Raw genomic sequence first — 27866 nt, 5'->3', positions numbered from 1 at the left:
AAACCTCTCTAATCACAGTTTCATCGGTACGCCTTTCAACAAGGATTACTTCATGTGCACAAAACGTATTGTCTGAAACACACACACGAACACACATACAAACAAAGACACACACACACACACAGTTGTGGGTTTGGAGTTGCAGATAATTTTGAGGGCTGCGGGGTCTGAGGTTGGCGCTCATCACACGATCAAACACACTGCAGACACTCGAGCCTGTCTGTGTAGCATTCATTTAAAATGTGTTTCCTGAACTAACAGTGCTAGACACAGTGTGGTTTCCTATAGTGGTGAGTGAGGAGAAGATGAGATGTTGCTGTGGCATTCAAACAATATTTGCCAACACTTCCAGGGGATTTAAGGGGAAGTTATATCAGCCAACTCACAGGGAACACATTTTAATGTGAATTCAGATTATGTATAGAGTTGATATTCAGCGTCTTTGCTATGTCATCACTATCCACAAACAGCAGATACTGAAGGGTGACAACAGTGAACTCTTCCTTGCATTCAGCTCATTACCAACACAGCGCCTTCAGATATTGCAAGAAATATATTATCAAGTGAACTGAGATGGAAACAATTTAAATCCAACTATCCACCTGTTATGCAGCATCAGACCAAGACACATAGCAAATCACTGTCTTAGACCAGATGATCTCTGATTGAAATTTTATGACATTAGCATATAAACAGATTACCAACAATGAACTGACACAAAGTGCTCCACGGAATGGACTGAATGAAGTGTAGCAGTAAACAACAGAAACAAGTAAATTAATTTCTTCAAAAGTTAAAAGTTTTCACCCATGCTAGGCTGAATATTGAATATCTTGGCGAAAATTAAGGTGAAAAGGGCTGAATTCAGTAAACAGTCCAGGGACGAAATTATGTGAAAGTTAAGTGTGAAAAAGTAAAATTCCAGCCATGTTTAGCTAGCTACATCCCTAAAGCCACACTGAGCTAAAAAGAAACCGCCCAAACAACAAGGCCAAAAACAATTAGGCATATAAAATGTATAACACTCAAACATTATTGGTATTTGTGAAATAATAACAATCAAAAGAAAACCCTTAATCCAATACAAATTAAATTAATCGACATTGGCGACATGAGCAGCAAACAGAAGACGAGTAAAATAGTAAACACAATGTTAGCACCATCTAAAAACAGCAGTAGCTTTAAATTAGCAGAGGATAGCTTAATTTACCTGAAGTGAAGGAGGGTCATCTCAGCTAGCAAATAAACCCTTTTCTGAAGAGTAGCTTTAGTGTTTAGAAAAAACACTTCGCACCTGACGCCATAAACTGTCACACAAAGCGATAAAAACCCGGGTTAGCATCTTCGTCATGCTACATGAGCTGCTGCAGTAGCAACAGTGGCGCAGTTTCACAGCGGAGTAATTAATCAATGCGCAATGAAGAGGGCGCGCGGAGCAATGGCGGACTAAATTCACCACCTTTTGGCAACAAGGAAGGCGAGATATGTTGCAGCCAGTACAATATATCTTATCATTCATTTTATTGACATCACTGGGTTTGTTTCTCCTTTTTGCGAAAACATCAAATCAGCAAAAGAAGAGGAAAAAACCCGTGTTACATGATAAGCAACACATTTTTACAACATTAGGCTGCTGTAAGCACATATAGGGTTAGGGTTGGCCTATATTTACTCCTGTATTATACTTATCAGTGGTCTAAAAAGTACCCAAAAGTCATACTCGAGTAAAAGTAACTGTATCGTGTGAAAATATTACGTAAGTAAAGTGAAGTCATTCAAATGATCTGTGGGCTACACGAGTGAAAGCATCTGATGTTATTCTTAAAGAATCTTAAAGTATCTGATAATAAACTTACTTGAGTATCAAAAGTAATTTACTCACAGAAAATGTAGTAAGGCCTGGCTGATTATCGTATCCAAAATCCGAACCTAACCCTCCAAAATGTAGTGGAGTGGAGGAATAAAGTAGCAGAAAATGGAAATACTCAAGTAAACTACAGGTACCTCAAAATTGTACTTAAGTACAGTACTTGAGTAAATGTAGCCTACATGGCTACATGTCATAAATGGTACCACTACATTCAAGAAGTAAATAGTTTGAGGGTTAATATTTGACTTACAAAATATAAAAAAAACCTAAAATTTGAGACATCAGATTGTTATACATAGACAGTATAAAATGAATCCAGCTCCACCAACTACAACATTAAATTATTGTAGTATTGATTATAAAAATCCAGCAACATAATATAATAATATAAGACGCTGGTTTACCAACTGGGCAAATCCCCTGACCCTCAGGGGGACAAAGTGAGGGTGGACACCACTGAACCTGTCTTGGTCAATGTCTAAATTCAATGTCAAAGGGGGACATTCTGCATAATTAGTACTTTTTTGGGAAACTTTATTAAATTGCTGACAACACATCTGTACCTAAACGGCTTATTTTCATTTTGTGATATTTCATCTTGTGAATGATACAAACACTTCAACTACATATTTCCTTCTCACACATGTGCGTGCTCACTTTACCTTATCAAACATAAAATCCACAAAGTGCGTGTCATCATCAAATAGATTGCAAAGCAAAACACAATCACGTCATAAATAATTAAATACCAAATTGCATGCAAGACCCGGCAAAACATACAATGCATTTTGATGGGAGTTTTTTTCCTCAGGGAGGAAAGACTCTCCCTGTAGAGAGGAGGGATGGAGGCTTATTGTGGCTGGAACATGGTGGCTATCCCTCAGTGCTCTGTGTAAATACTGGCAGTGTGACAATAGACCAGCTTGAGCTGAGGCGGCTGTCACCTCAGCACTTATCAGACCATGGACCTTCATGCTGTCTCTACCTCACACACACACACACACACCATAAAGTCACACATAACCTTTACCTCTCCACGTGCAAATTTCACAAGAAATAAAGATCTGCTTGAGATAAATTGGATGAAAATGAAGAATTTACTTCTACTCACATTTGAGGGTAATAATTTCGTGAGATGATGCTTTAAACATGATGGTGATTTGTCATTCTGTTATCACTATCTGTACATCTCGCCTGTGCTGTGGGAGTGACAGTTCTCCTCAGATCTCCTGCAGCCTGAGAGCAGATAACAGCCTGTCTGAGTGCTACTTGTTACAGGATGAAGCCACCCTCATCGCGCACACATGCGATCCCTGTCCTCATAAATCTATCTCTGGTCTAATCTACTCCATCTCTATAGGCACCACTCCCCTCCTAAGTACCTCCAGTTCTCTCCCTGCTGATGAATAGCAATCAAGTGCAGCTTGTAGGTGAAAATGTTGCACGAACTGATATTTACATTTCATACATTATCACCACCCTCATGACGGACTCATGCGATCTCATTCTGTTGCACAGGGACACTTTGAGGTTTCAGAGGTGGCTACCTCAACCAGCGTGTGCATCTTCTCCCCCCACTTTCCCCCATCAAAGCAGAACAATTGTGTTCATCCCCACATTCATTATTGGAATAGAAGAGATGCGTGTTACAGGATGGTAAATAGAAACCACCTCCCAGCTGGCTTGAAGTTTTAGTATCTTTTTGCCAAACAATCCAAACAATGTTATACTTACGCTGTTATCTTGCACTCCTCAGCTGCATTTAATTACCTTTTGAGTGTGTTCATAATGTGGCAACAGCGAAATGGCGCTCTACAGCAGTTCCTACAGAAAACTTAGGGTTAGGGCCTTTCATTTTCTTTTTATGCCCCCACACAAGAAATAGCCATGGCCCATCTGTCCATCCAATTCCGGTGAACACGACAGGTAAGGAACACCTTGAAGGAATTTCTTCAAATCTGATTTTACACATAAAAGTGAGTTTACAGGTCTTGGGGAATACTACTGCATGTGAAAATAACATATAAAGTATTTTGTGACTCCAGAGGAAGCTGCATCTAATCTGATAAATCACCTTCAGTGATGACACTCAGTTGCTAAGTTGCATTGTGGGTACTGTATGCGCCAGGTTTTAAAAAGGAAGAAGCATGCGTAGAATAAAAAGCTAATATCTGCATCTGCTGTATTAATTTTGATAATTTGTTTTTAAACTGTGCATGTTTCTCACTGGAATAATTCATGTCAATATAATGATAACTTTGATTTTACTAAGGACTACATTTAAAACCTCTTAATACATTTCGTCTTCAATACTTAGTTTATTAGACGAGTCTGGACAGACATGGATGTAAACTGCATTAGACTGGTACGCAGAGGGATACAATGTGACGTTGTAATTTAAGTCCCTCTACAGTGGAAAAAAGTAATTTTTTCCTGGTTGATGCACCTGATATACTGGCATCTTTTAAACCTCATCTTTGCAGCATCTTGCTTTGAAAGCTCACCTATCGAAGACTGATTTAGCTCACTTTTGCTTACTAAAGCTGGGCAATATGACTTTAAAATGATATTGCAACATTTTTAGTCTATCTCACATTAAACGATACATTTCTTTATTTTTCAATAATCTCAAATGCACTTCATAAATGCTCGGACGAGGCAGTAAAATCAATATCACGATATTTTTAACCAAATACCTGAATATCAAGATTGCAACAATATTGTTGTGATGAGCATTAGTATTTTAACAAAATATACACGCAATAGGATTTTTTAATAAACAATCATCAGTAATGTGGATATTATGTTTAATTCAGTAAAGGCAAGTATCTGGTAAGTTCAGAAAAATACATCATATAGGGAATCCAGTTGCACCTTTAAGAGTGTTTCAGGGAAGGAATGACAGCCTCAGGCAAACATCTAGTGTAAATACAGGTTTATTAGGGATGAAAATGTTCCATGATAAACAAAAGGGGGGAAAAAAACATTCACAGTACATTTCATCTCCCTACACGGTGCATTGAAACACTGTACAACTTCAAACCCCCATTGTTGCTCTGCACAAAAAGCTTCTTTACAGAAAAAAGATAAGGGCACAGGGGGGCATATTGGCCATTGTAAAATTAGATTTTCCATCTTTCTTAGTATGATCAGTACCTATACAATAGGAAAAAATGGCAAGAATCTACCAATATTAAGCAGGCATCTCATTCTTATAGTCCCGAAAGACTGCGGTTGTTTGACATGTATGAATAATAACTCGTCATGAGCAGTAATGACCATCTGCAGCTCTTCACTTGCATAACATACAGTAAACTAGCCAGCAGCTAACTGAGGTCTGATAGTTAAAACACAATGAACACAAAACATGAGGCAGCATGAGACACATGAGCGCTTACTGGTTGAATTTATGTGTGTTGGGTGGAAAATGACTGGTCCGTTACAGGTGATTGGTCAGATGAAGGTCATATGGAAAGTTATTGGTCGTTTTATGGAGAGGTAGGATAGTTGTCATGGTCAACGAATCAGGTCCCAGGATGAAACAACAATAACTTACGTCTTATAGCACTGACTTAGTTATTAAAATATCAAAGGTGACCTATCACCTCATGAAGTATTGTTCCTCAAACCGTGTACCAACACTCATTACCAATTCATTTAATGTATCATGACCTTAAACACTCAGAGGAAGAAATAAAACGATGGCAGCAACCCAACCTTAGCCAAAGCAATTCAAAGTTGATGACATGACGTTCTGGTGTTTAAAGTTTTGGTTGGGTCAGCTGTGTGAAGACAGGTGTAGAGTCGGAGCTACTGCTATAATGTCAATGATCTTTCAAGAATTACTCATGTGGTTATACAACAACCACTCAAATCTATATTTGTGCCGTTTAATCTATCCAGATTGAGTGCAAAAGGGGACGGTTTGGCACAAGTTAAGGTTTATGGCAGATGCTGGGCTTTAAGAAAAGACAATATCAATTTAGAAATGCACACTTGGTAATAAAGTTGAAAAATTCATGTTTTCTGAAATGTGGCAACAAATGAATTAACTGCATCGTTGCTTTAGATTCTTTACACAAAATCAGTTTAACATCTGGCCCTACTTTACAAACAGTGAGCCTTCATTTCCCTCCAGAGCAATAATGAGGACACACATACTGGAGTGGATGAGCCACGTTCACTTACAAAAATACCCTTCTTTACCATAAAGGCCGGTGGCTAGCATCACATGTACTGTAATATCAGAACCACACAGGATGATGAGACACACCTGGTGCAAAAACATCATAAAATCCATTCAGCTATCAGAGCAACAAGAGTGTTTTTATGTAGGAGGAGTACTAGCGTTACAGGACAGCTGTGGTCCTGTACTTAAAAGCTCAGAGACATTTGGTTTATTGCATTAAAGGCTTGATAGACGAGGTTTGAATGGATTTGTATCTGTTTTTGGATCAGTGTGTGATTGCTGCACTAGAGGCAAAGGCGGAGGTCACAAGACACACTCAAGTTAAAAGAGAAAAAAAAGCAAATAGCATGACTAGATTTCAATAACAGGCTATGGCTTCTAAAATGTAATCACGTTGACATTTTCTAGGATTCTCATTATGACTGGACCCAATACAAAAATCTCTCAATTCAGTAAAAAACTGGAACTGAATGAACTTTACAAAAATGTTGCACTATTCTGCTTTTTTTCTTTTTTAACTTGTACAGAAATATAAGGTGTGACATTAGCATTTAGAGGAAATCCATCAAAGGGAACATCAATTAATCTTACTATAATAAAAGCAAACTCTGGAGAAAAAAGGGGGAGGCAACAGTCTTTACAGTTTGGGAAAAACATTAGTGCTCTCATACCTCTTCCTCTGGCGGGTTTACCTTCATATATCTCTGCTTTTGTTCCTTTTTAATTCCAATTCATCTATCGTTTTCTTTCAACTATTGACTATTTCTTAAATTGTTGTAACAGTGAGATTTAAAATATCTAACATCTTAATGCATCTATACTTCTGATTGTTGTTTTTTTACATTAATATAAGTGTCTACAATGAAGACGACACTGTCAGATGCTCTCCAAATTACAGACCACATATGCGCGTGGCTGACTTACCCTTCCTTTCACATCTAGAAATACAAGATGTGTCAAAGAGAAAACAAATCTGTGCTTAATTACATCGGGGTGGGAGCACTATTAGAAAACTACAGTATCTGCACTGCTTGGCTCTAACTGCACAAGTGTATTTTTTACAAACCATTTCTTTTATCTATAGATGTCAGGAAGGGTGTGCCAAAAAGTGATCATCTTTGCTCAATTGGCTGTGTCACAATTGGACAAAGAGGATCTTAATGCTGAAATATCTTTGATATCTTTCTCTTCATCTTCTACCTCCACGTGTGCTCTAAGTGGAGGTCTCTGCTGGCCTCAGAGCCTCAAGTCTTACTGGCTCTGGCTCTCGCGGACCTTTGCTTGCAGGGCGTCGCAGGTCTTCTTGGCGTCACCTAGCAACATAGCAGTGTTGGGCTTGTAGAAGATGGGGTTGTCGACAGCTGCGTAGCCCACACCCAGGGAACGTTTCATCACAACCACCTAGAAAGGGAGGAGATACAGTCACATTTATGCGCACATAAAACCTCTAATTGGACGATCGCAGATGACAATACTTCAGAAAAGGCTTTTTAAAGAATTTTGGAGAAATGTAAATTACAGAAAAAACTGAAAGTTAATGCTGATAGAGAAAAATAACCAGAAATAATGACAATTAGTTCAATAATGATGTATTTCACATAGGTTTGACTTGAGCAAAACTCTAAAATTAGTGTATGTAGAATCAGTATATGTTTGTGTGTGTTCTCACATGACTCATGCATGCATTATTGGATACTTATGAATGACCACTTACTGTAAAAAGCATTTATGCAATCTTTTCTTTGTGTATTTTTTATCTGTGCACCTGTATGTGTCTGTATAAGTGTGTGGTAAAGTAGAATGTCTTCTTTGATTTCCCAGGGGGGAATCTAGCGGGAGCGCTGTATAAATCCCAGATCTCGGAGCTGTGCCAGTGGGATGCTCTGAATGTCGTCATTCCACCAGCGACACAGTCCCCGCTAATGGGATCAGGATGGGACTGCACCTGGAACTCTGTGTATGCAAGCCTGAGTGCATGTGTGTGTCCATGAATGCCATTATGCATTTCTTTATGTGTGAGGAGGCCCTTCTACGGGTGTGGACTTTCAGCGATAAAAAGTGCTCCAGTTGTTGTAAAATCTTCCAGTCCTCTTTATCTTTTTGGGCTTCAGGACAACCTCATTATTACACATACATGCACCAGATGTCTCACCTGCTTAGACTTCCAGACCTCCAGCACGGGCATACCAGCAATGATAGAGTTAGGATCTTCCTGGGCGGCTGAGTTCACAGTGTCATTGGCACCGATCACCAGGGTCAGGTCCGTCTCTGATTGAACACACCACAAATTGAAAATTAGAAAACACGTCCAGGTCATTTTACCTCTTAATTTTTTTAAGGGTTTATAAGTTTCAGCCTTTGTCTCAACGACGTTGTACCTTATCCAATCTTTTGTCTATCAACTTACAGCCTATTTTGTCACACACACGTCAAGCCTGAAAACAACAGTGCCACCAATCATTTGAGTACTTCAACAACATGCCAAATCATATTTATCATTATGTTTATGCTGCTTTTGAGGATCGGAGATATGGCATAGTGGCATAGTTAAGGCTCAATAGTCGGAGACTGTGCATGACACAATTGGAGACGATGGCAGCAGTATTGTGGGGAAAGTTTTAAAAAATAGGTTTTTGAGAAAAATATGGGTGGCAGAAATTTCAACATGATGAGAGGGGACGGAACTATATGGAAAAAGTTAGCTTGACTTGAGTTTTTTTTTTTTTTTTAAAGTCTCCCTACCAGCACCTCTAAAGTTCACTATTTAACATGTAACACCTTGTTTGTATAATCTGTACAAAAATGCAAGTGTTAAAATGACAAGTTTATGCTAAGCTAACATTCTACTAGCTATAGTAATATTTAGCATACAAACATGAGAGTGAATGATCTTTTTCTTCAACTCTCTGCAAGAAAGTAAATCATTCTAACTCCTAAATTCCTCTAAAAAACAGCAGCTAAATCAAACATATTGGGTCACAATAAGTCTGGAAGAATCAGTTACCTGACTGGTACAGTGTATGCAAGGCAGAAAGGACTGGATCTTACCAGGGAAGTCATCATTAATCTCTTCCATTTCCAGGACAATATCATACGGGACACCAGCTTCAGCCAACAGCACATTGAGCTGACCAGGCATACGGCCAGCCACCGGGTGAATACCAAACCTGTGGGAACAAAATTTAATGAGTCCTTTAGAACAGTCCCTCCTCTATAGACCTGGTTATTGACCACCATTAACTATTACCTTACTTTATTAACTGAGAGAGAAAGATGTGAAAAAGGGAAAGAGGGTCAAAATAAATGGAAAACAAGACGACCTCTGGGGTCGTAACAATGGATAATTTGAACAAGTGTAGTTGATAGACGTTTATGATTATAGTCTGGCTACATAAACACTTCCTACTGCAATCGTCCACCATGTATTATCTGTCCAGTGTGTGCACGTGTGTACATAGCTCTCAAAATGAATTAGCCATGTCATGTAATCAGAGGAGAAAATTAACAGCAGCCACTGAATCCTGGTGGCTGTCTCACTCTCTCTCCATTACTTTGCCATGTGCCCGACCACCATTTATAGATTTATTTCCTATTTGTTTGGCAAGGTTGGAAGGATACAGAGTGCAGACGGCCTGTCTGTTCTGGGATCTATTAGTGACTGTGGCTGCCGATTGAAAAAGTCAGTTTCTGCCCTTCACGTGATCCTATACAGTCTACCCAGGCAGATATAAGTAGCATGAAGACAAATGACAAATAAGGAGTATGTATTTGAATAATGAAACAAAGAAAAAGAGAAAATATGAGAGAAAGACATCAGGGTGAAGGAGTTTTTTTTCTGACCACCCACTTTCCTCTAATCAAGCACAAATGCTCTAAGTAGCAGCAGCTGCAACAGCCAGGATCAAACGACTGAGGCGGGACAATTACACACAAGCTTCCGCTGTACCTTGTCCTTCCTCTCCTCTTTCACATTTCTCTTTTCTCATTCATTCCTTGCATACAAGTCACTTCCTACCCGTCCTATCCCATCTTCTTGTCATCAAAGCCAAAACTCTTTTCTGCATCTTGTATCGTTTCCTTTCCTTCCCTTCCCTCCTTAAACTACACGAACAACCATCTACTCTGTCTATATCTAGCTACATGAATGCATAACCCTATATCTATATCCATCCCTAAGTATTAATCATAACTATTGATGAATGTGTTGTACTGCTTTTTTCAACTCTCAGTCATTTTCAGAGTTCAATTAATGTAACTTAATGTAAATGAGTTTGTTTTATTGTTCCGTTACCTGACTGATTTTCCAGCCTCTTGGAGCATTTTCACCAGCTCAGCGATGGGGTACTGGGCCTTTGCAGCACAGAGTCCATAACCTGGAAGACATTTTAAAACAACAACAGGTAAGAATAGAATTTGTTTGTAAAAATGTATAAAAGAAGAAATTAATGATTGTCTGTAACTTTAATTGCGTCATCTTGTTCATGGCTGCCTTCATGTCTCTAAATAGATGCTTTTAATCCTGTATTCATTAATTCAATATGAAACATTTTGGTAACACATAAATATTAAATTATGTTACTTGGCTTTTAGTAGAAAGCTGGGACAGTATGTTTTTTTTCCTCCAAGCCTCGGACCTCTTTCATGTTTAATAATGCTGGTGTGTGGCACTTGATTTTTATCACACATCACACACAAACACATGTCAAACGGTCCAGTGGTGTTTACGAGCCTTGTCACAACAAGCAGTCAGAAACTGTCTTGTTACAACACACCAATCAAAATGACATGGTTTCAACTCAACTCAAAAAAACCAAAAAACCAAAACACTCAAAAAAACATGGTTTGAAGCTCAACGATTTAATGGTTTTCACTGTTTTTTCCCCTCTCCGTCATCACAATTCCTTCATTCCTTGTGCTTCCACTATTCTCTCTGGAGTTTCTCCTATAAGAAAAACAAGTGGACCCAGACTATGTGCAGATGGGCCAGACAAAGCCAGGAAAACACTTATGTTTATCAGGCAGAGTCTTAACCGTTTCCACAGATGTCAATCAGGCAAAGTGACTGTGACGGCTCCAATTAAGGAAAATGGCCAAAATGGAAACAAGGGGACCAACTGAGAGCCGAAGCTGGGTAACAATACCAGTCTGACTAATGACTACTCTGGTTAGAGTAAAGAATTATACATTTGGGTATTACGTGTTCTGAAACTGATGTAATTAGGAAAAGATTACCTGTATGACATTGAGACCAAGTGTGTATCTTTAATGTCCTGGTTTAGAGGCTTTCTGATGCCATGCCTGGGATATTCATAAGATGACTTTGACAAGTTCTATTTTAATGTGTTTCTACTTATTCGGCTCCTCATATTTCACTGGTTTATGTTTTCCTATGAATCTTCAAAAAATGTCTGGCATTTTATTATTGGTCTTGTCTTGGTGTGGTATTGTTTGTAGACCATTTTGAGAAAAAGGCTAAAAAGAAAAATAATAATTTTTCATTTCCGTTCATTTTTCCCACTCCTTCCAACTCAACATTTCTTTGGCCTGTTTTGCAGCTTTTGTGTAAGTCTTACAAGAGCAAGAAAAAAAATTTGACCTACATTGGATGTTACTCCATGGATTGCTTATTTTTCACTTCTTCCCAATCATGTGACCACTTTAAGTTTGCAATTCTTGTAAATTGCAGAGGTTTTCCTCTGAAGAGTTGGTTTTTGTATATAGGCACTCAGCACTGTGACTGGAATCACCAATTTGCAGGCTGGATGCCTTTAGTCTGTGTTTACCTGTACCCACGTGAGTAAAACAACTTAGTGGAACTGTGACTAGTTCACCACAGTCTGGCAAGAGGACAAAAAAGTCACTGGGCCACACAGTGACGATGATTTTAGGGCAAAGGCAGCGAGGACCTTCGTCATGGTCCAAGTGGGAGGTTCAGACGTGTATTTAAAGTCTCATACTGAAAACATGTGAAAAGAAGAAAAGCATGAAGCTGGAACAAAGGTTGGACCCCACGCTCTAACCCCGAAAAAGGAACTAGAAGCCAATTTTGAACGTAGTACTTGAATTGTCAACAAAAAGCCAGCATACCCTCATTCCATCTAATTTTCCCTTGACCTTGCATATATACGCTGCACTGTAGAATGTCTATTTACCAGGGACTGACGACCACACAGAAACCCAAGACTGTGTATGTGTGTGCGTGTGTGGCCACTCTACCATGACTTGTCAATTAGCCTAGCAAAATGGTGATGTAACATGGGTCAAGAGAAGGTTAAATAAACAGAACACAGACTTTGCTAATGCTGGAAAAAAAAAAGACTGGCAAAGTCAAAGTACCATGTTTTTCCACTCACATTCAAGACCTCTGAAGTGTGTGTAGGGCTGTGTGTGTTTTACCTGGAGTGATGATTATATTGTGGGCCTCTTTAATCATGTCGACGGTCTGATCCACGTTGACCTCTGTGTGTGTGCCCGTGATCTCCATGGGCTTTCCTGTGCCGGTGGAGGACGTGCCGTAGCCTCCCAAGATCACGTTAGCCAGGGAACGATTCATGGCCTGACAGGGTGAGAGAGAGATTTTGTATTTCCTTTTTTACCGTTGCTTTACCTTCTGCTTTCACCTCATTGTCTTGAATTGAATGAGATGAAATTTGAAAGGGATATTTCCTCAAAATTTTTGTCAGAACAGTTGCTCTGCTATGGTAAAGTTAGAGTCCCTCCTGGTGGTCAGGAGAGGAACAACCACATAAAACATCAAATGCTTCACTTCAGGATTTATTTAGAATTTGAATTCTTTAAACGGAGACTCACCACACACATAATATATGACAGGATTGCTCCAGATGACCCGATGAGAGCTCCAACGATGGTCAGCAGGTTGTTGTTGAGCAGGAAGCCCTCAGCACAGAGCGCCCAGCCTGAGTAACTGTTCAGCACGGTGATAACCACTGGCATGTCAGCGCCTCCGATGGCTGCTGTCAAGGTTACACCCTGAAAGGTTAGAAGAAGAGTTAAGAGTTAATTAAGTGGCTTAATACAGGAAGATGAAGAAGCAGAAGAAGTAGAGGCAGAAGAGGCAAGAGAAGAAGAGGAAGCAGCAGAAGAAGCAGACGAAGAACAAGAAGCAGCAGAGGAGGAAGAGGAAAGTAAAGGATAGGTAAAGAAAATTTCAAAAAGGTTATAAAGTATTAACAAATTCTCCTTCCATAACTGAAACTAGCATGCTTAGTGATGCACTTGTTGAACCTAACTTAAGAGAAAACTTCACCCAGCTTCACTCACATTTTTCACAATCAAATCAACTCGTTCTCTGTCCCTCCATCATCTGTACACTTTCTGTTTAACAAGGGCCAACTGTAGTTATCAAAGCAGCAGCAAGGTCCAGGGGTGTGTGTTGACTTTCTTTCAAAGCGCACAGGTGCACATCATCAGGTTGCACTCGTTGAAATACTGTAGTTTCATTTCTAAGATCGTGTGCGATTGAACACACACACATGCACAGTAGATGATACATTATACTGTACTCTAGAGACTGATTACAGACCAATTCATTTATAACTGAAAATGAAATGATATCCATCTCACTTCTCTAGGGATGCACTGGAAATGTTCTCTCTTGGACTGAGTCCACCTGCTGATTTTCCCAGCAACACATGGAAATGTGCAAAATGAGCGAAAAAGTTGTAACATGTCACTGTAAAAATATTTCTTCTTTTTACAGTAATTACATTAGTGTGCTCTCTGCCTGATTCACCTGATTCTAACCTGTTTTCAGAAGCTGTAAAAGTTTTTTTTTAACATCAGTAGAGAAGTGAAAAAGCAGACCCCAGTAATATAATCAGCCGTACCATGACAGCGGACAGAGCAGAGACAGATCCGAGACAGGTGATGCCTGTGAGGTAACTGGGATCCAGCATGTAGGGAATCATCCCACCAACACTGGCTGCCATAAGACTGGCGTTCAGAGCATGACGACCAGGGAGCATCAGGGGAGCACTGTTCAGAACACCTGGATGGAGAGAAGAGTTAGAGAGAGAGAAACTTCAAATAAACACTTGTATTAATTTATCATTCAGCTGTGAACTTGTCTAAGATACAAATCAAAACAGCACAAAAAGCTTCTTTAACTATTAAACGTAGCATCTATCATTTATTCAGCAGTCACTGCTTGAGATTTGTCATTAACTGAATGTCACGTTCATGCATAATTTGCCCTTGTGAAACACTTGCAGCCTATATGGAAAGTACAGTGAGGCTGCCCAGGACCGGTGCCAGCACATGAACCTGATGAACCCTTCTCCCCCCCCCCCTCTTTTCCCCCCTCACAGCAGGCAGAAGTGGGTATGAAGCATCAGACCTTCTCTTGTTGATAACTAGAGCGCTGCCAAACTGACACATCTGTCTGCAGAAATCTTAAAAACGATACGTTTAATCCCGTTTTCAAGATCCACATTCACAAAAAGATTATCTTTCTGTTTTTACTAATATTGTATTTCTTTTGTTTGATCTGTACAGAACAAAATGTAAAAGCAAGTCTTGCCGTTTGATCCTGCTTCCATTTTCAATGCTAATAATGCTTTAATGCTAATGCGAGTAAAAGTCTTAGAGTATCTAATATTTCATGTATCAAAAGTACAAATAAAAACATAAAACATATATTTACATGTACATATATACCAATTACTATGGGGCGACCGATTATCAGCCTGGCTAATGAAAACAAAATGTAGTGAAGTGGAAGTAGCAGAAAATGGAAATTCTCAAGTTAAGTACAAGTACCTCAAAACTGTACATGAGTAAGTGTACTTACATTACATTCCATAACTGATCATGTAAAATAACATCTATAAAGAGTCAAATATCAAACACACAGCGGGCTATAGAATTATAATTACATAATAATAATTATAGATTGTTGTTGCTGTTTGCAGTTTTCTACTATCTGTTTTTCTACCTGTCATCAGCTGTGTGGGGTGAATGTCCTTCATAATACCATGACAGCATTAATTCAAGTTCTGTCTGTACATCAGCATACTGGGAGGTATACTAAGCATATACGACTTTGCTTCACCTTGCAGTTTGCCATATGCCACCAAAGAGCCGCTGAAAGTGATTCCACCGATGTAGGTGCCGATGTATGCGACAATCTTGGTGAGGTTGGCCGCAGGGTCGGTGGCGAAATGGGGGTACTCGACCATGTATTCGGCCACGCAGGTGAGCACAGCAGCAAGACCCACCAAGCTGTGGAAGGCAGCCACCAGCTGGGGCAAGTCAGTGATCTGGATTTTCTTAGCAATGGCCAGGCCTAAAGAAAAGAGTTAGGAGATAACAAATAAATAAAGTGCAATGGCCCTGAAGGACCCGTACACAAATAACATGCAAATTACAAGCATGTGCACACGCACTGCTGGGAAGTAGGTCTTCTGAGGATACAGGTGCTGCTGATGAGGCCTGTTTGGGGAAATTCCATGTTTGTGAGTGTGTCTAAACTTTGTGTGTGTGCACTCCAGGAAGTTTTGCAACGTTACTGTATCTGGAAATGTGCGCCATTATCTGTGTGGGTAGTTTAGTCTGTGCTTCGGCTTTGTTACTGGAACAATTAGCATTTAAAATGATCAAACTGTCCCGCACGAGCGAGAGAAGATGAGTAATACATGATGCTGACCATTTCAACAGACCTCCTGGGTCTGGCGGGGAATTAGTCATGCTGCGTTTGATGAAAACATCACAGAGTCTCTGCGTTCTGCACACCTGCTGCTAAATCTGGCCAAGCTTGGAATACATGCACACACACACACACAAATAATGCAAAAACCATGTCTATTAATTTACACCGGCTGCAACACATTGCTGCAAGTATTTTTCACTGACTTACCGGCAGTGCCACCTACAGCCATGGCGGCGCTCATCTGTGCCAGAAGCTCAGGACTCGGCTTCAGGGCACCCAGAGTGGCAGCAACGCCCCCGGCGACTCCTATCATACCCAAAGTGTTACCCAGGCGGGCTGTTTTCTGGTTGGAAAGGCCAGCCAGGGCACCGACACAGAACAGGCCAGAGCCCAAGTACATAATCTGGTGAGAGAAAGAGACAGAACGGAAAAAATGGGGTTATGGACAAGGATTGAGGGACCACAGGATGAGAAATAAGACCAAATGATTTACTTGGAAGCTCCTCCACAACATCTGGGCAAACAAAGAATACATTTAGAGGATGATTAGCTGACTTTTATAAAGTCGTGGGCTGTTCTGCACCATTTCTGAGGGAAAGTTTTGGTAGGAAACCACAAATATAATCTTGAACTGTGTGCACTTTATAAACATCCTCACACCTGTTCAATGTTGTATCCAGCCTGCAGAGCAGCAGCGTAGCCTCCCACAAAGACTCCACTAGGAAGCAGGTAAAGGTAATTATACTCTGGAGGATCAGTGGGACGCTTGAACATGTCCAACATCTTCTTCGTCACAAGGAAACCACCTGGGTGAGACAGAAAAGTGAGTACACCTATACTGACAGTGGCACAAAGTTAGGGTTAAAAGTTTCTTTATTAGTATACAAAAAACCCTCATGATAAAAAGGTGCAAGAGAGCAGAAAAGAAAGTAAAAGGTAGAATTGTTGAGGCACCTGAAATACATGAAAAATATCTATATTTAGACGACAGGTGTTTTTTAGGCCAATAGCTAAAAACAGTTGCCAAACCCAATAACCAATGTTAGGAATTTAATAGGTCTACTTCATGTCAGTGTAAATATTTCAAGTAGAAAACCTCAAAAGTGTCAAAGCAGGACCAGACGGTGTCTCACTGCTTTACAGGAGGAGATCACATTACTGAGTGTGTGTCTCCCTTTTTCCCCTCTGGCATGATTGTAGCCACGTGCACACACGTGCACAACCATACATACGAGGGTGAATCAGAGGCTAGCACCTGTTTCTTTCCAGATCATGTAATTTTAGTCGCAGACTGTTAAAACATATAATAATAATACTAATGTGGCTAATATTATTGCAGAACAATCTGAGTCAATATATTAATATGGAAGAATGTTCTCATATTTACACAACGCCAGTATCCACTCATTTTTTTGTCTCTTTTTTTTTTTACCCTTAATGAATATGTTAACACTTTATTTTAAAGCTTGCAAAAACAGCAGCCTATCAGCAAAACTGGCAAAATCACAAAGCCTATAATAAGACGACCTACAGCCAAGCTAGCAGCTCTGTGACCAAGGACGTTATATTAAATCTGGACACAGTGTTGGAGGCAGATCCCCATTCATTCCTATGAAACAGCTCGACTTCCTGGGTATGAAAATACCCGGATCTTCCGTGTTATGTGGCCCATAGAGCGTGCGCACTGGAGACTTCTGCCGCATGAGCCGGCTAACTTCCAGTTTAGCACCTGGATAACTTGAAAGGAGATAAAATAATTTAATCATGAAGCTCTTCTAGACTTTTTAAATTTTATTGGACCGAATGACTCAAATTCTGACAGTGAAACGAGTAGTTTTGCGGTGGTTGTGACGCTCAAAAAAATTTATCCACCGTTTTACAGACACTGCTTTCACAATGTAAGCTTATGGGAAAAAGTCTTTTTGGGCCGCAGTTCACATCACGTGATGTTGTAATTACACGGTTTGTCCACTACGAAAACTGGCTTCGAAGCCTGTCGCTCTTCCTGGGGGCTCGTCTGTGACACTGATGCTAAAGTCATGACCTGTCCGACTCTGTCTCTGATTGGCTGTTACTTATTGCCTTCATTGTTTGGGTTGGATAGGTAAAGACATGAGGTGTGAGATGGGTTAGGCCTAGTCCACACGACACAGGTATTTTTGGTAAAATTCTCCGTACATAGTAAAACACCTGAAAACGAATATCACATGGCCATTTACATACATAGGGCATGGGTGTGCCGTAGTAAACAGGAATGAGATTGTATTCTCTGGTTGGTTGCTTAGCTACAGGAAATGCTGTGAATGAGGCCAAACACACCGTTGACATGTGTATGGAAGGCCAAAACGCAGAAAAAAAGTGCTGAAGCTATTCAATGTGCTACTGCTGACTAGCTGATTAGCTGTTTAGCCTACAGACTGACTAGCAATGCAACCAGCCAATGTTTGATTGGTAGCAGTTTAAACATTTTAAATGAAATGATTTGGTTGGTTACAAAAAAAGACATTTTCATTCTATAAAGACAGGAACTAATGGCTTTTTTATGCACACTTTTTTTCCCAAAGTAGAGCACAGGACGTGATTTACATGCTGAAGCAGACAAAAAAACAAAAAAAAACATGCAATAACAGAAAAATATGGAATCTGATGAGACCTGGTTGCACACTAAGATTCAGATTGTGAGAAACTGAACATATTAAGCTCAAGATATTCAACAGAGCGTGAAGACAAGGAGGAAACAAGAAGCTACGCCTAGGGACCTGTTCCTCCAAACAGACACACAAGCTGAACAATGCCAGGGTCTGCTTTATTGGAGCTAAATTTCACTATTGTGTTTTGACCCTTTCCATGGAATGAATATTTCTCTTCCCAGGGGTTTATGGGTAATGTGGTAAACCGCTTAAAAATGTGCGTGTGGAACCGAACCCATGGAGAACATCAAAAATGAAATTAAACAACCGGTAAGGAACTAGGTAGGTCTATAAAGGGCTGTGGTATTTTAGCATGCTTTCGTTTAGGGAAATCTGAAAGACTAATAGGGGGTTTGTAACGCCACAGAGCCTAGAGGGCCAAGGATTTGTGGCAGGATTCACAGTCTCGTCTTGAACTTCAAAACCTTGTGGTGTCCTACATCACTCGCACATAAAAATCAAAGAAGCTTTTGGTGCATTTTTAACAAACAGGCTGAACTGCTCCAATGTGCAAGTGAACTGTTATTTTACTTGCATCAAAGTCTCCCCTGGTGTGTAGCTGTGAGCTAATAGGAGAAATTAGAACAAATTCATGGCCCGGCGCTGGAGGAACACTCTGTTTCCCAGGACTATTACAGAGTGATGAGTATTGTAATGGCTCTGGGAACACTTTGTCATTTTAATGGGAATTATTTAGGCTAATAGCAGCAGTGAATGTGTGTGGTCTGTGGTGTGAGCAGGTGGGTTAGACAGGGCAGCTGCGAAACTTGGGCTTCGAAAGATTGTTATTGTACAATCAATGTAAAACACTTCAATCTTCAGCCTGAGTTGATATTTTATTGGCTAAAGGTTGCTGTGACTGGCAGGGATCACTGTGAGGTGTCTATGTGCAGGTGACTCACCAGCGATGTTGACCGAGGAGATGAAGGCAGCCAGCAGAGCCAGTGTCTCAGCAGTATTGTTTGGGGTATAGCCACCTCCCATCAGGGACAGACCACCCACAGCCGTCAGACCTGCACGACAGGGATATCTTAGTACCTCCACTTTCATAATTCATTATACATTGAAAACTTGACAACAGAATGCACATTTTGTAGTTGTCTTCTTTAACTCAGAATACTCAGTTTGCTTCCCAAATTGGAAAAAAGACAGAAATAGAAAGATCTGGAGATAAATAAATGAAAAAGAGGAGAGAGAAACAGAGGGAGTGTGTGTTTACCAAAAGAGGCTCAGGAAACCTTGATAACATCAGCCCTATAATGACTTACAGGCAGTAAGAGGCTGTTCACACTTGGTATCAACATGCGTCCTGAATAAGTGGACTGCTCTAAATACAGTTGGGGACATCCCCAAGACACATTGAGGATGCATTTGAGATCTGATCACTTCTCTGCCAATGTTCACAACACACCGTCTGTTTCAACTAACCATCAAACTAGTAACTGCAATATCCCCAGACTCCCTTAACAAATCGCCTGATTTTAAGAGTTGCTGAGTGATGTGGAAACTTAACCTTTTCGAAACAGCTACAACAAATTCAAAATTACTCATGGCTTCTTGTAAATTCTGCGTTAAATGCAAATCATCAAGTTATTTCTTTCCTTGTGCAATGTATCAGTTTGTCGTAACAGCACGGTACCAGCCTCTCTGCTTTTGTGTCCAAAGGATGTCTAACCTCCCAAAATTTAGCAGTTGTTTGAACTGATTTCATAATTTACATTATATTTATGTATTTGATTGACGATAAACAAATTTTAAAAAGTGTGAACTGCCAGACTTGTAATCGTATCACTCAGGACAGATGTTAATACCAGGTCTGAATTCCTTCTGACATGCAATACACAGCACCCTGGGAGCCTGCAGTCACACAATACTACCAGGTAGAAAGAGTGTGAATGCGTTTAATGCTTAAAATCAATAGTGTTGCACTGAATTTTCAAATGAGGTAAACAAGTTTGACCTTCTCTCACTAGTCCCTTCCCCCCCAACAAAGTCAGCTTTATAATCATGTGTGTCTAACAGCTCCAGGACAGCTCATAAACAAAGGAAGTTTCAGAACGCTGCCAAAAATCATTTCACAACTTCGACTATGTAAATAGAAGCTAATTTAAAATTTCCACTGTGACTAATAAGGCAAAACCAGCAGGAATCACGGGTAATTATTCTCATGAGCATATACAAAGGAAGGAATTCACTGGGATATCAAGCTTTCCAAACATTTGTAGTTTAGTTTGTAGCATGAAAACACCTGAAATTGTGTCAGGATGGCACTTATCAGCTATTTTCTTCCACTGACTATGAAGCATGCTTTGCTCTTATTACCAAGTTGACGCTTTCAAATACATTCATTGTTTATTGTCTCACCCCCAATTTTCGTTTTCTTTATTTAGTAACCAACAACCTGTTTGTAAATGCCTTTTTTGTAAAAGATAAGTAAATTTCCTGAAAAGGACAAAAGAAAAAAAGAGTCCTTTATTATTGGATGTCTCCCATACCAAGTCTGAGACTTAGATTTACCTAAACATTAATTAAATAGGTATGGATCTGACACTTTTAAATAATTGGTGTATCCTCGTTAATATGGCACACTTAATTTTTTACGAGCCACTCGATCCAAAGAAGGTATAGTTACACCATTAAGATGATCAAAGGCAAAGCCAGGCCACCACAGCTGAGAGATTAGCCAGAAAGAAAGCCAGCAGGCATCAGTGGACACACGCACACACCGACTATGACACATACATGTTTACTAGGTGGGCCAATGTCTCGTTGGTGTGTCTCTGTAACAAATATCAGCCACCAGGCTACAGGCGGACTGTGACAGTGAATCAGTGCTCTCAAGTAGATTAAAGCATTTCTATCAGACAGCAGGTATAAAGCCACTGGATGACCCACCAGTCAGAGTCACCACTGCTTGTAACAGTATAATCTGTGTCCCTCACTCAAACCCTAAATTCCAATATGATTCCCTAATGTCTGAGTGATTGTGTGACTTTACGACGCCTGGCACAACAACAACAGAATTCTGTTGGTCTCACTGTTTCCATAACCGCAGTCAGTGGCAGAAATAAAAAAAAAAGGGTAATAAAGGCCAAATATGAAGGGAAAATACCTGGACAGTGACAGCAAAGGAGAGGGCGACTGATGGAGAGAAGAAAGGAAAACCTTCAAGTGAACTTAAACGTGTATTAATTTTCTTTCTTTTTAATTTGTGGTCTCAAATTCTACTGATCTCGATGCGATTTCCTGAACTTGTGCCTTTTAGACTGATCCTGTTAAAAAATATGAAAAACTTTTTGTGTGAAATTCAAGAAGACAGAAAAGAAGGCAGAAAATTGAAAGGCACAGAGTGAGCGGATCAACAAAGATGGTGTGAAGATGGGAATGTGAAAATAGGGCCTAGGTGTTAGTAATAAAGTTTTTAAAGGAAGTAAAAACTCTCTCAGTTGTTACACTGCTGGGCTCCGCTGTGTGCAAGAATAAATGAGCAACGGACTTCCCTGACCCTCAAAGATCACCGACGGTGTGTTACTTCCTACCCCAGAGGGATCAAAGCAGTCAGAACACACACATGCACTTACCTCTCTAACCTCTTAACCCCTCTGTGTTAAGCTGCAGTCGACAATAAGGACACAATCTTCAAAGTTTTTATTTGGACTCAGACCTGCAGGACTGATGTGTGATGTGTTTGATCCTTTAGCTAGGTTTTTATTTTACGTCTCATTTTCATATTTTATTTAGATGCTCTATGAGTGCACTATGAATTTAGTGCTGTTTTGTTATATTATTGTGTTGTGTCCTTGACATGATGATGTGATATGATGGTCTAATTTGATCCCAACTGACATATATGGCAAAACAGAACATAATGCAGAAAAGATGTGCGGTGTAATCTATGATTATTAGATTCCCCATGATGTATACCGTTTCAGTAACATTTTGGAAAACAAAATTTATTGTTAAGTGTAAAATATCCTGCCTTCATTACATATCTTTATCACAAGAGTTATGATCCCTCAAATATCAATATCGCAGTTTTTTTACTCCTTAATTTTGGTATTGGCCCCAAAAATAGTGCATTGGTAGGACTGTATATAAAAAAAGGGCATTGCATTACACTGAAAGGTGTCTGTAAAATTTTGCCCCCTCCTCAGAATGATGCATTCATGTGCAATCGTTGAGAAAAAGGATGAACTTGCTCACCACAGAAGACGCACTCAACACAACTAACCTGAAATGGCGTTGGTGACAGACATGAGTGGAGAGTGCAGAGCAGGAGTGACTCCCCACACTGTGTGGTATCCAACGATGCCAGCCAGACCAAAGGTGGTGACGATCTGGGTGAAGGCGGCGTTAGGAGCGCTAAGACCCAGACCCAGCAGGGTGGCAGCGCCTGAAACAGAGAGAGAAATACAGTTACAGAAATAAACCGAGCTACTGCTACAACTAGAGAGAGCTTTAGCAATACTGTTTAAATAATCTGTATTTGAGATAATCAATAATTAGAGTAGAGTACATTTAGTACCAGTATTTGTTATTTCAATACATAGGTCTCCAACCTTTTCAGCTTATGACCTCATAACACAGAAGGTAACATCTGCTTGTAACCCCTTGGCCCAGTTTGAACATGCCAATGAATTGTGAGCAATTAAGCTGAAGAGCAGACATTAAACTAAATATTTCACTGAGAAAAGCCAGCTTTAAAAAAAAACAAAGCCTATGAAATGTGTTTTCTTCTCTTTTCTACCCTGTTTTCTTTAGTATAAATGAGTTTGGATATAGTAGATTTCCCCAAGTCTCCGTTCACTTGGTTGACTGCAAGATGTGGTAGGCACTCGGCCACCCATGTTGTCCTTATTTCCTGTTGTAGGCATAGTTAGCAGTCAAAGAGCAATTTGTCTGGTTACATTTGCAAGACTGGTGGCATGTATCAAACTTTTTTTTCCAGACAAACTGCTGGCGCAAAAAAGTTATCTATGTCAATAACAGTCAATCTAAAATTATTTAAAAAACTACATTACATGCCACGCTAATAAGCATGTAACCAGGTCAAAGCAACATCTCGCTGTGTGGTAGTGTTAAGTAGGAAACTACTGGAGCACCTAAACAATGTGTGAACCACATTAACTGCGTGTGGTGCACTCACACACAGCGCTGTGTCGCACCATGGGAACCACTCGCTCCAGCACTACTTCAAACACCCAACTCAGCGTGACTCTGTCTTTACAATGCACACTTCCTGACACTAACAGGGTGTCTGTGTGTGTGTCACTTCTCGCCTCCTGTGCACATTCCTGTGACCTGAAAAGGTGATTATTAACCTGTCCTTCACCTTATGGCAGACCTCAACCACCCTTCACACCTAATGTGGAAAATTAATGTCAATAAAGGGCACATTTCTCAGATAAAGTAGCTTCCTGGTTTCTCTACATAACCAGAAGATCTGATTTTAAATTTTAAATGGCACTTTTAGTTTTAACTTCAACAACTAACCTCCGGTGTACAAGCTAGCAGTGGTGAGTGTAGCCTTGAAGGGGGAGATCTGGGAAGCCTTCTCCTTCGCCAGTTCCTGGACAGACTTTGGTTTAGGAGGAGCTGCAACGGGCACATTGTTGGGCTGAGGAGCAGGGAAAAGGTTCTTTCCATTCTGGAGGGGACAGAGAATGGTATGATGTGAAAGGGTAGAAGGATGGAAAAAAAAAGAACAAACTCTTTAAATCAATCTTTCCTAACCATCATTCGAACTGCTGAGCTTGTGGTTATCTACACCTCACAGAGAAGAGAGGAACGGCTGCAAAAAGTGGTGGAAATGAGAGTAATTGTCAGTTAGATCAAGAATATCAAATGACACTTATTAGGAGCTGATTTGATCTCTGACTTTATTCCCTGATCTCATTGCCTGACGGTGTACAGTGACCTCTGCTGTGAAACATTAGACCATGCTGTCAAGATCAAAGTAAGTAAACTAATGATCAGAAGGTACAGTAGGTAAGATCTCTTATTTCAGCGTCATTTATGAGATGTCTGACCATTCCTGCGATCAGATATCAGTCCAATTACTATTTGTTTACTTCAACAAATGAACACAGCTTGACTGAGACTGATTACTGTAAAAATAATCACCCCAGAACATGACAGGGATCTATTACTCATGACTTAATGATGTAGCTCCACCTTATTGAATAAAAACAAAGATACTGATCTTCTCCTAGATACTAACAACTAACAACTCCCATTGCTTCCTTGCACACTCACTAATGATGCTTTGCTTCTATAATTGACAACAAAGTCTGACCAATACTACAGAACTAATATCCATATTCAGTTTTTTGATAAGAATCCCTTTAAGTTTTTTTCTTGCATTACTGTGACCAAAATCTGATCTGAGTAGAATATGTGACAGTTGAAAAATCAACTTCTGCGATGTATTTAAATTCATGCACAAGTAAAGAAATCTCAATGCAGAAAATTTGATCACAGCTCAAGGATCAAGAACACAAAAAGAAATTGATTGTTTAGGATTTCTATGCGTTTCAAGCTCGTTTATATTGTGCGTCCCAAAAATACTTGACATTTTTATTTTGGGGTAGCGTTAGAGGTTTTTGTTTATTGCAGGGGTGTTACTCCATTGGCCTACAGTAAAGATGCTCTAAATAGACAGAGTAAGACTATAGTGTGTCCTTAGGGTGACATCTAGTGACTGGGAAAGGGACCTGCAGCCACTTTGAATGTCATTCTACATGACTGCCTGGATCCTCAGCTGTACACATACTGTACAGTATATGCATGTTTGTTGGGCTGCTGGCCACCTGAGACCTCATACCTGCATCACAACAGATCCTCTCACAACGTGGTCCATGGTTCCGTAGTCAAACGCGTCCTTAACGTCGAGGTAAAAGTTCTCCTTGTCAGGGCTGATGGCCCGCACCAACTTAGTGATGTTGTTTGAGTACAGAGTGCTGGACTGTGTCGGCAAACGGCTGGGAAGGTCTGTGAAGCCAATGTGGGTCACTCCCTAAAGAAGAAAAGGCAGATAAGTTTTGTGATATTACAATAAATTGGAAAGGAAGTAACTTTTGGGTATGGTATGTATGAACAGTATGTGCACTGACCCTGTATACTGACAGCTCTCCAGGTACTGTGGTCTCAATGTTTCCTCCAGCCTCTGCAGCCAAGTCCACCACCACTGACCCGTCTTTCATGCTCTCTATCATTGGTTTGGTGATCAGGATGGGTGCCCGCCTGCCTACAATGTGACAGTGACAGACCTTTAAACTAAAACATAAACATGACAGCTGCTGTGCATGGACACACAATGTACAAAAGCTAAGAAACTAACAGAGCAATGGATCAAATCTGAAGCTGTTATAAAACATGTTCTGGTACACTCTGGTAAAGTTATTTTTAATGTTCAATATTACGTAACTTGTCCTTTTCATTTCTAAGTTTGCTGTCTACATGCCCAGAACGCATGTCTCACGTTGTGATATTCCACATATATACAGTCTGTGTGTACATTGTGCACAGGTCTGTGTTTCTGTGCATACCAGGGATAAGAGCAGTGCTGATGACAATGTCCACGTCCTGACACTGTTTGGCAAACAGCTTCATCTCCTCCTCTATGAACTCCTTTGACATTTCCTTGGCGTAGCCACCCTGGCCCTCTCCTGACTCCTTAAGGTTCACCTCCAGCGGCTCTGCGCCCAAAGATTTAAACTGCTCCAAAGCTGCAGCTCTGGCAGAGGAGGGAGAGGTGATTTCTCAGTCAGGCAGAGGGAAAATATCTCTGACAGAACATAAGAACTTTTTAATGCTTCATTAGTCTCCGTGTTTACTGGGCACTCTCTTCACACCATATTGAGTTACCGCTAATGCAAACAGAAATGAACATTTCCTACAGCTGCTGCTCCTTCATATTTAAAGCATCAGCAACAAAACAAGTCCTTTTTTCTGAACGTCTGCTCAAATAGAATCTTTCAAAGCCAGGATTCATTTCATTCACAATTCAGATGCACAGTATAATATCAAAAACAAACCTGGTATCAAATCCTCTGACAATGGCTCCCATGGCCCTGGCAGAACCAGCTGCTGCCAATCCAGCCACACCACCTCCAATGATCAAAACCTATTCACATACACATGAAACAGTGATTGAGCATGTTAAAACTGGCATACACACATTAACACTTGTGATTATACATATATACTTTTACAAAAAATAAGCGCTAACCACAGAATCACACACACTCATACTACACACCTTTGCAGGTGGCACTTTCCCAGCTGCTGTGATCTGTCCAGTGAAAAACCGACCAAAGCTGTTTGCTGCCAGCACAACTGCCTTGTACCTGGAATGGTGGAGAGGAAAATAACACAGGAAATGATACAGAAACTGAACAGTCAGTCAATTTTGATATAATACTGATGAATGATATAGAAGATTCAGAACATTATGTGAATGGAGTTCCTGGCTTAAAACATGAATGTGTAGATTGTAGTTGAAAAGATCACGAACAGCTGGAAAAATATGGAAAAGGGACAAAGGAAGGGATGAATGTCTGAGAGCTAGACTACATTGCTTTGATAATGGCTGGAAGCTAAATTGCCCTGCTGGCTTGAATTTGTATGAAGAAAAAAAGGAGTATGTTGGAGTTGGAAAATAAAAAGAGTGCAGCCCTAGCTTCCAGCATTCACAGCAAATACAAGTTGTGTTTACATTGTCAATGCTACGTTGACTTGAAGACATAGTCATGTTGACGAACAAACCTGAGAAACATCTTTTTCTAAAAATAACAGCTGATATTACTGTGTGAGAACAAAAGCAAAAGCTAGCAACCAAGTTTCCTGGCTTGCTAACTAGCTAAAGTTGGACATATTTTAAGATACAAAGTTCACCCAACTATAGCTGCATTGTTGTGTTTTCTACATTGCAAAAGGCATTTTACAAACACCCTTGTACATACCCTGCAATGTTTGCCATGGAGCTCAATGCATCAAAACCCTGGGCGATGGTGACTCGGGGCACCTGATCCATAGCCAGGACAGTTGCCTTCTTCTGGGACAGCAAGTCCATCAGCTCTGGATTCTGAGCCGGGTAGATGAAGCTGATTAAAGTGGCTGCGTCCTTCATCAAGTCCACCTCGTGGACGCCCAAATCAGGGTTGAAAACGGGAGCGCGGACCTGGAAGCAGAGAAATTGTTTTGAAAACGGTAAGGATGGGGGGGAAATCAAAATATGCAACTAAAAGCTGCACGTGTAAAGGTTGTTTTATTCATCCTGCTTTTCATTTTACTCAATTCTCATTCCTCTCCATTTGTCAACTTTTAAGACCATGTCCTAAATGGAGACATATTTGACAGTTAATTGTCATTTGGTCAGGGAACGCTAGTTCTTTCCCACTTTTTTAAAGCTACATTCATTCTCCCTCTTTTTCTTGCATTTAACAATGC

The 27866-nt window shown here is 40.2% G+C and overlaps 1 protein-coding gene across 1 annotated transcript in view; it reads right to left on the bottom strand.

The window, feature by feature from the left end:
• Window positions 1-4788: 4788 nt before the first annotated feature.
• The window catches only part of nnt (nicotinamide nucleotide transhydrogenase), a 29993-nt gene continuing 6915 nt past the window's right edge, over window positions 4789-27866 (bottom strand). Inside the window, exons 4-22 of the mRNA XM_073477460.1 lie at window positions 27380-27597; window positions 26677-26764; window positions 26453-26541; window positions 25964-26151; window positions 25529-25662; window positions 25240-25431; window positions 23910-24063; window positions 22648-22809; window positions 19319-19429; window positions 16387-16532; window positions 15934-16129; window positions 15130-15363; window positions 13907-14067; window positions 12870-13049; window positions 12456-12615; window positions 10351-10432; window positions 9108-9226; window positions 8212-8327; window positions 4789-7460 (exon numbers count right to left, since the gene is read on the bottom strand). Coding sequence (XP_073333561.1) covers window positions 7311-7460; window positions 8212-8327; window positions 9108-9226; window positions 10351-10432; window positions 12456-12615; window positions 12870-13049; window positions 13907-14067; window positions 15130-15363; window positions 15934-16129; window positions 16387-16532; window positions 19319-19429; window positions 22648-22809; window positions 23910-24063; window positions 25240-25431; window positions 25529-25662; window positions 25964-26151; window positions 26453-26541; window positions 26677-26764; window positions 27380-27597 — 2880 coding nt within the window. The 3' untranslated portion in view covers window positions 4789-7310. The remainder of the gene's footprint in view (window positions 7461-8211; window positions 8328-9107; window positions 9227-10350; window positions 10433-12455; window positions 12616-12869; window positions 13050-13906; window positions 14068-15129; window positions 15364-15933; window positions 16130-16386; window positions 16533-19318; window positions 19430-22647; window positions 22810-23909; window positions 24064-25239; window positions 25432-25528; window positions 25663-25963; window positions 26152-26452; window positions 26542-26676; window positions 26765-27379; window positions 27598-27866) is intronic.

This window comes from Pagrus major, chromosome 12 (genome assembly GCF_040436345.1).
Source record: "Pagrus major chromosome 12, Pma_NU_1.0".
In the NCBI taxonomy this organism is placed as follows: Eukaryota; Metazoa; Chordata; class Actinopteri; order Spariformes; family Sparidae; genus Pagrus; species Pagrus major.
This window is presented reverse-complemented; position numbering and strand designations above follow the sequence as displayed.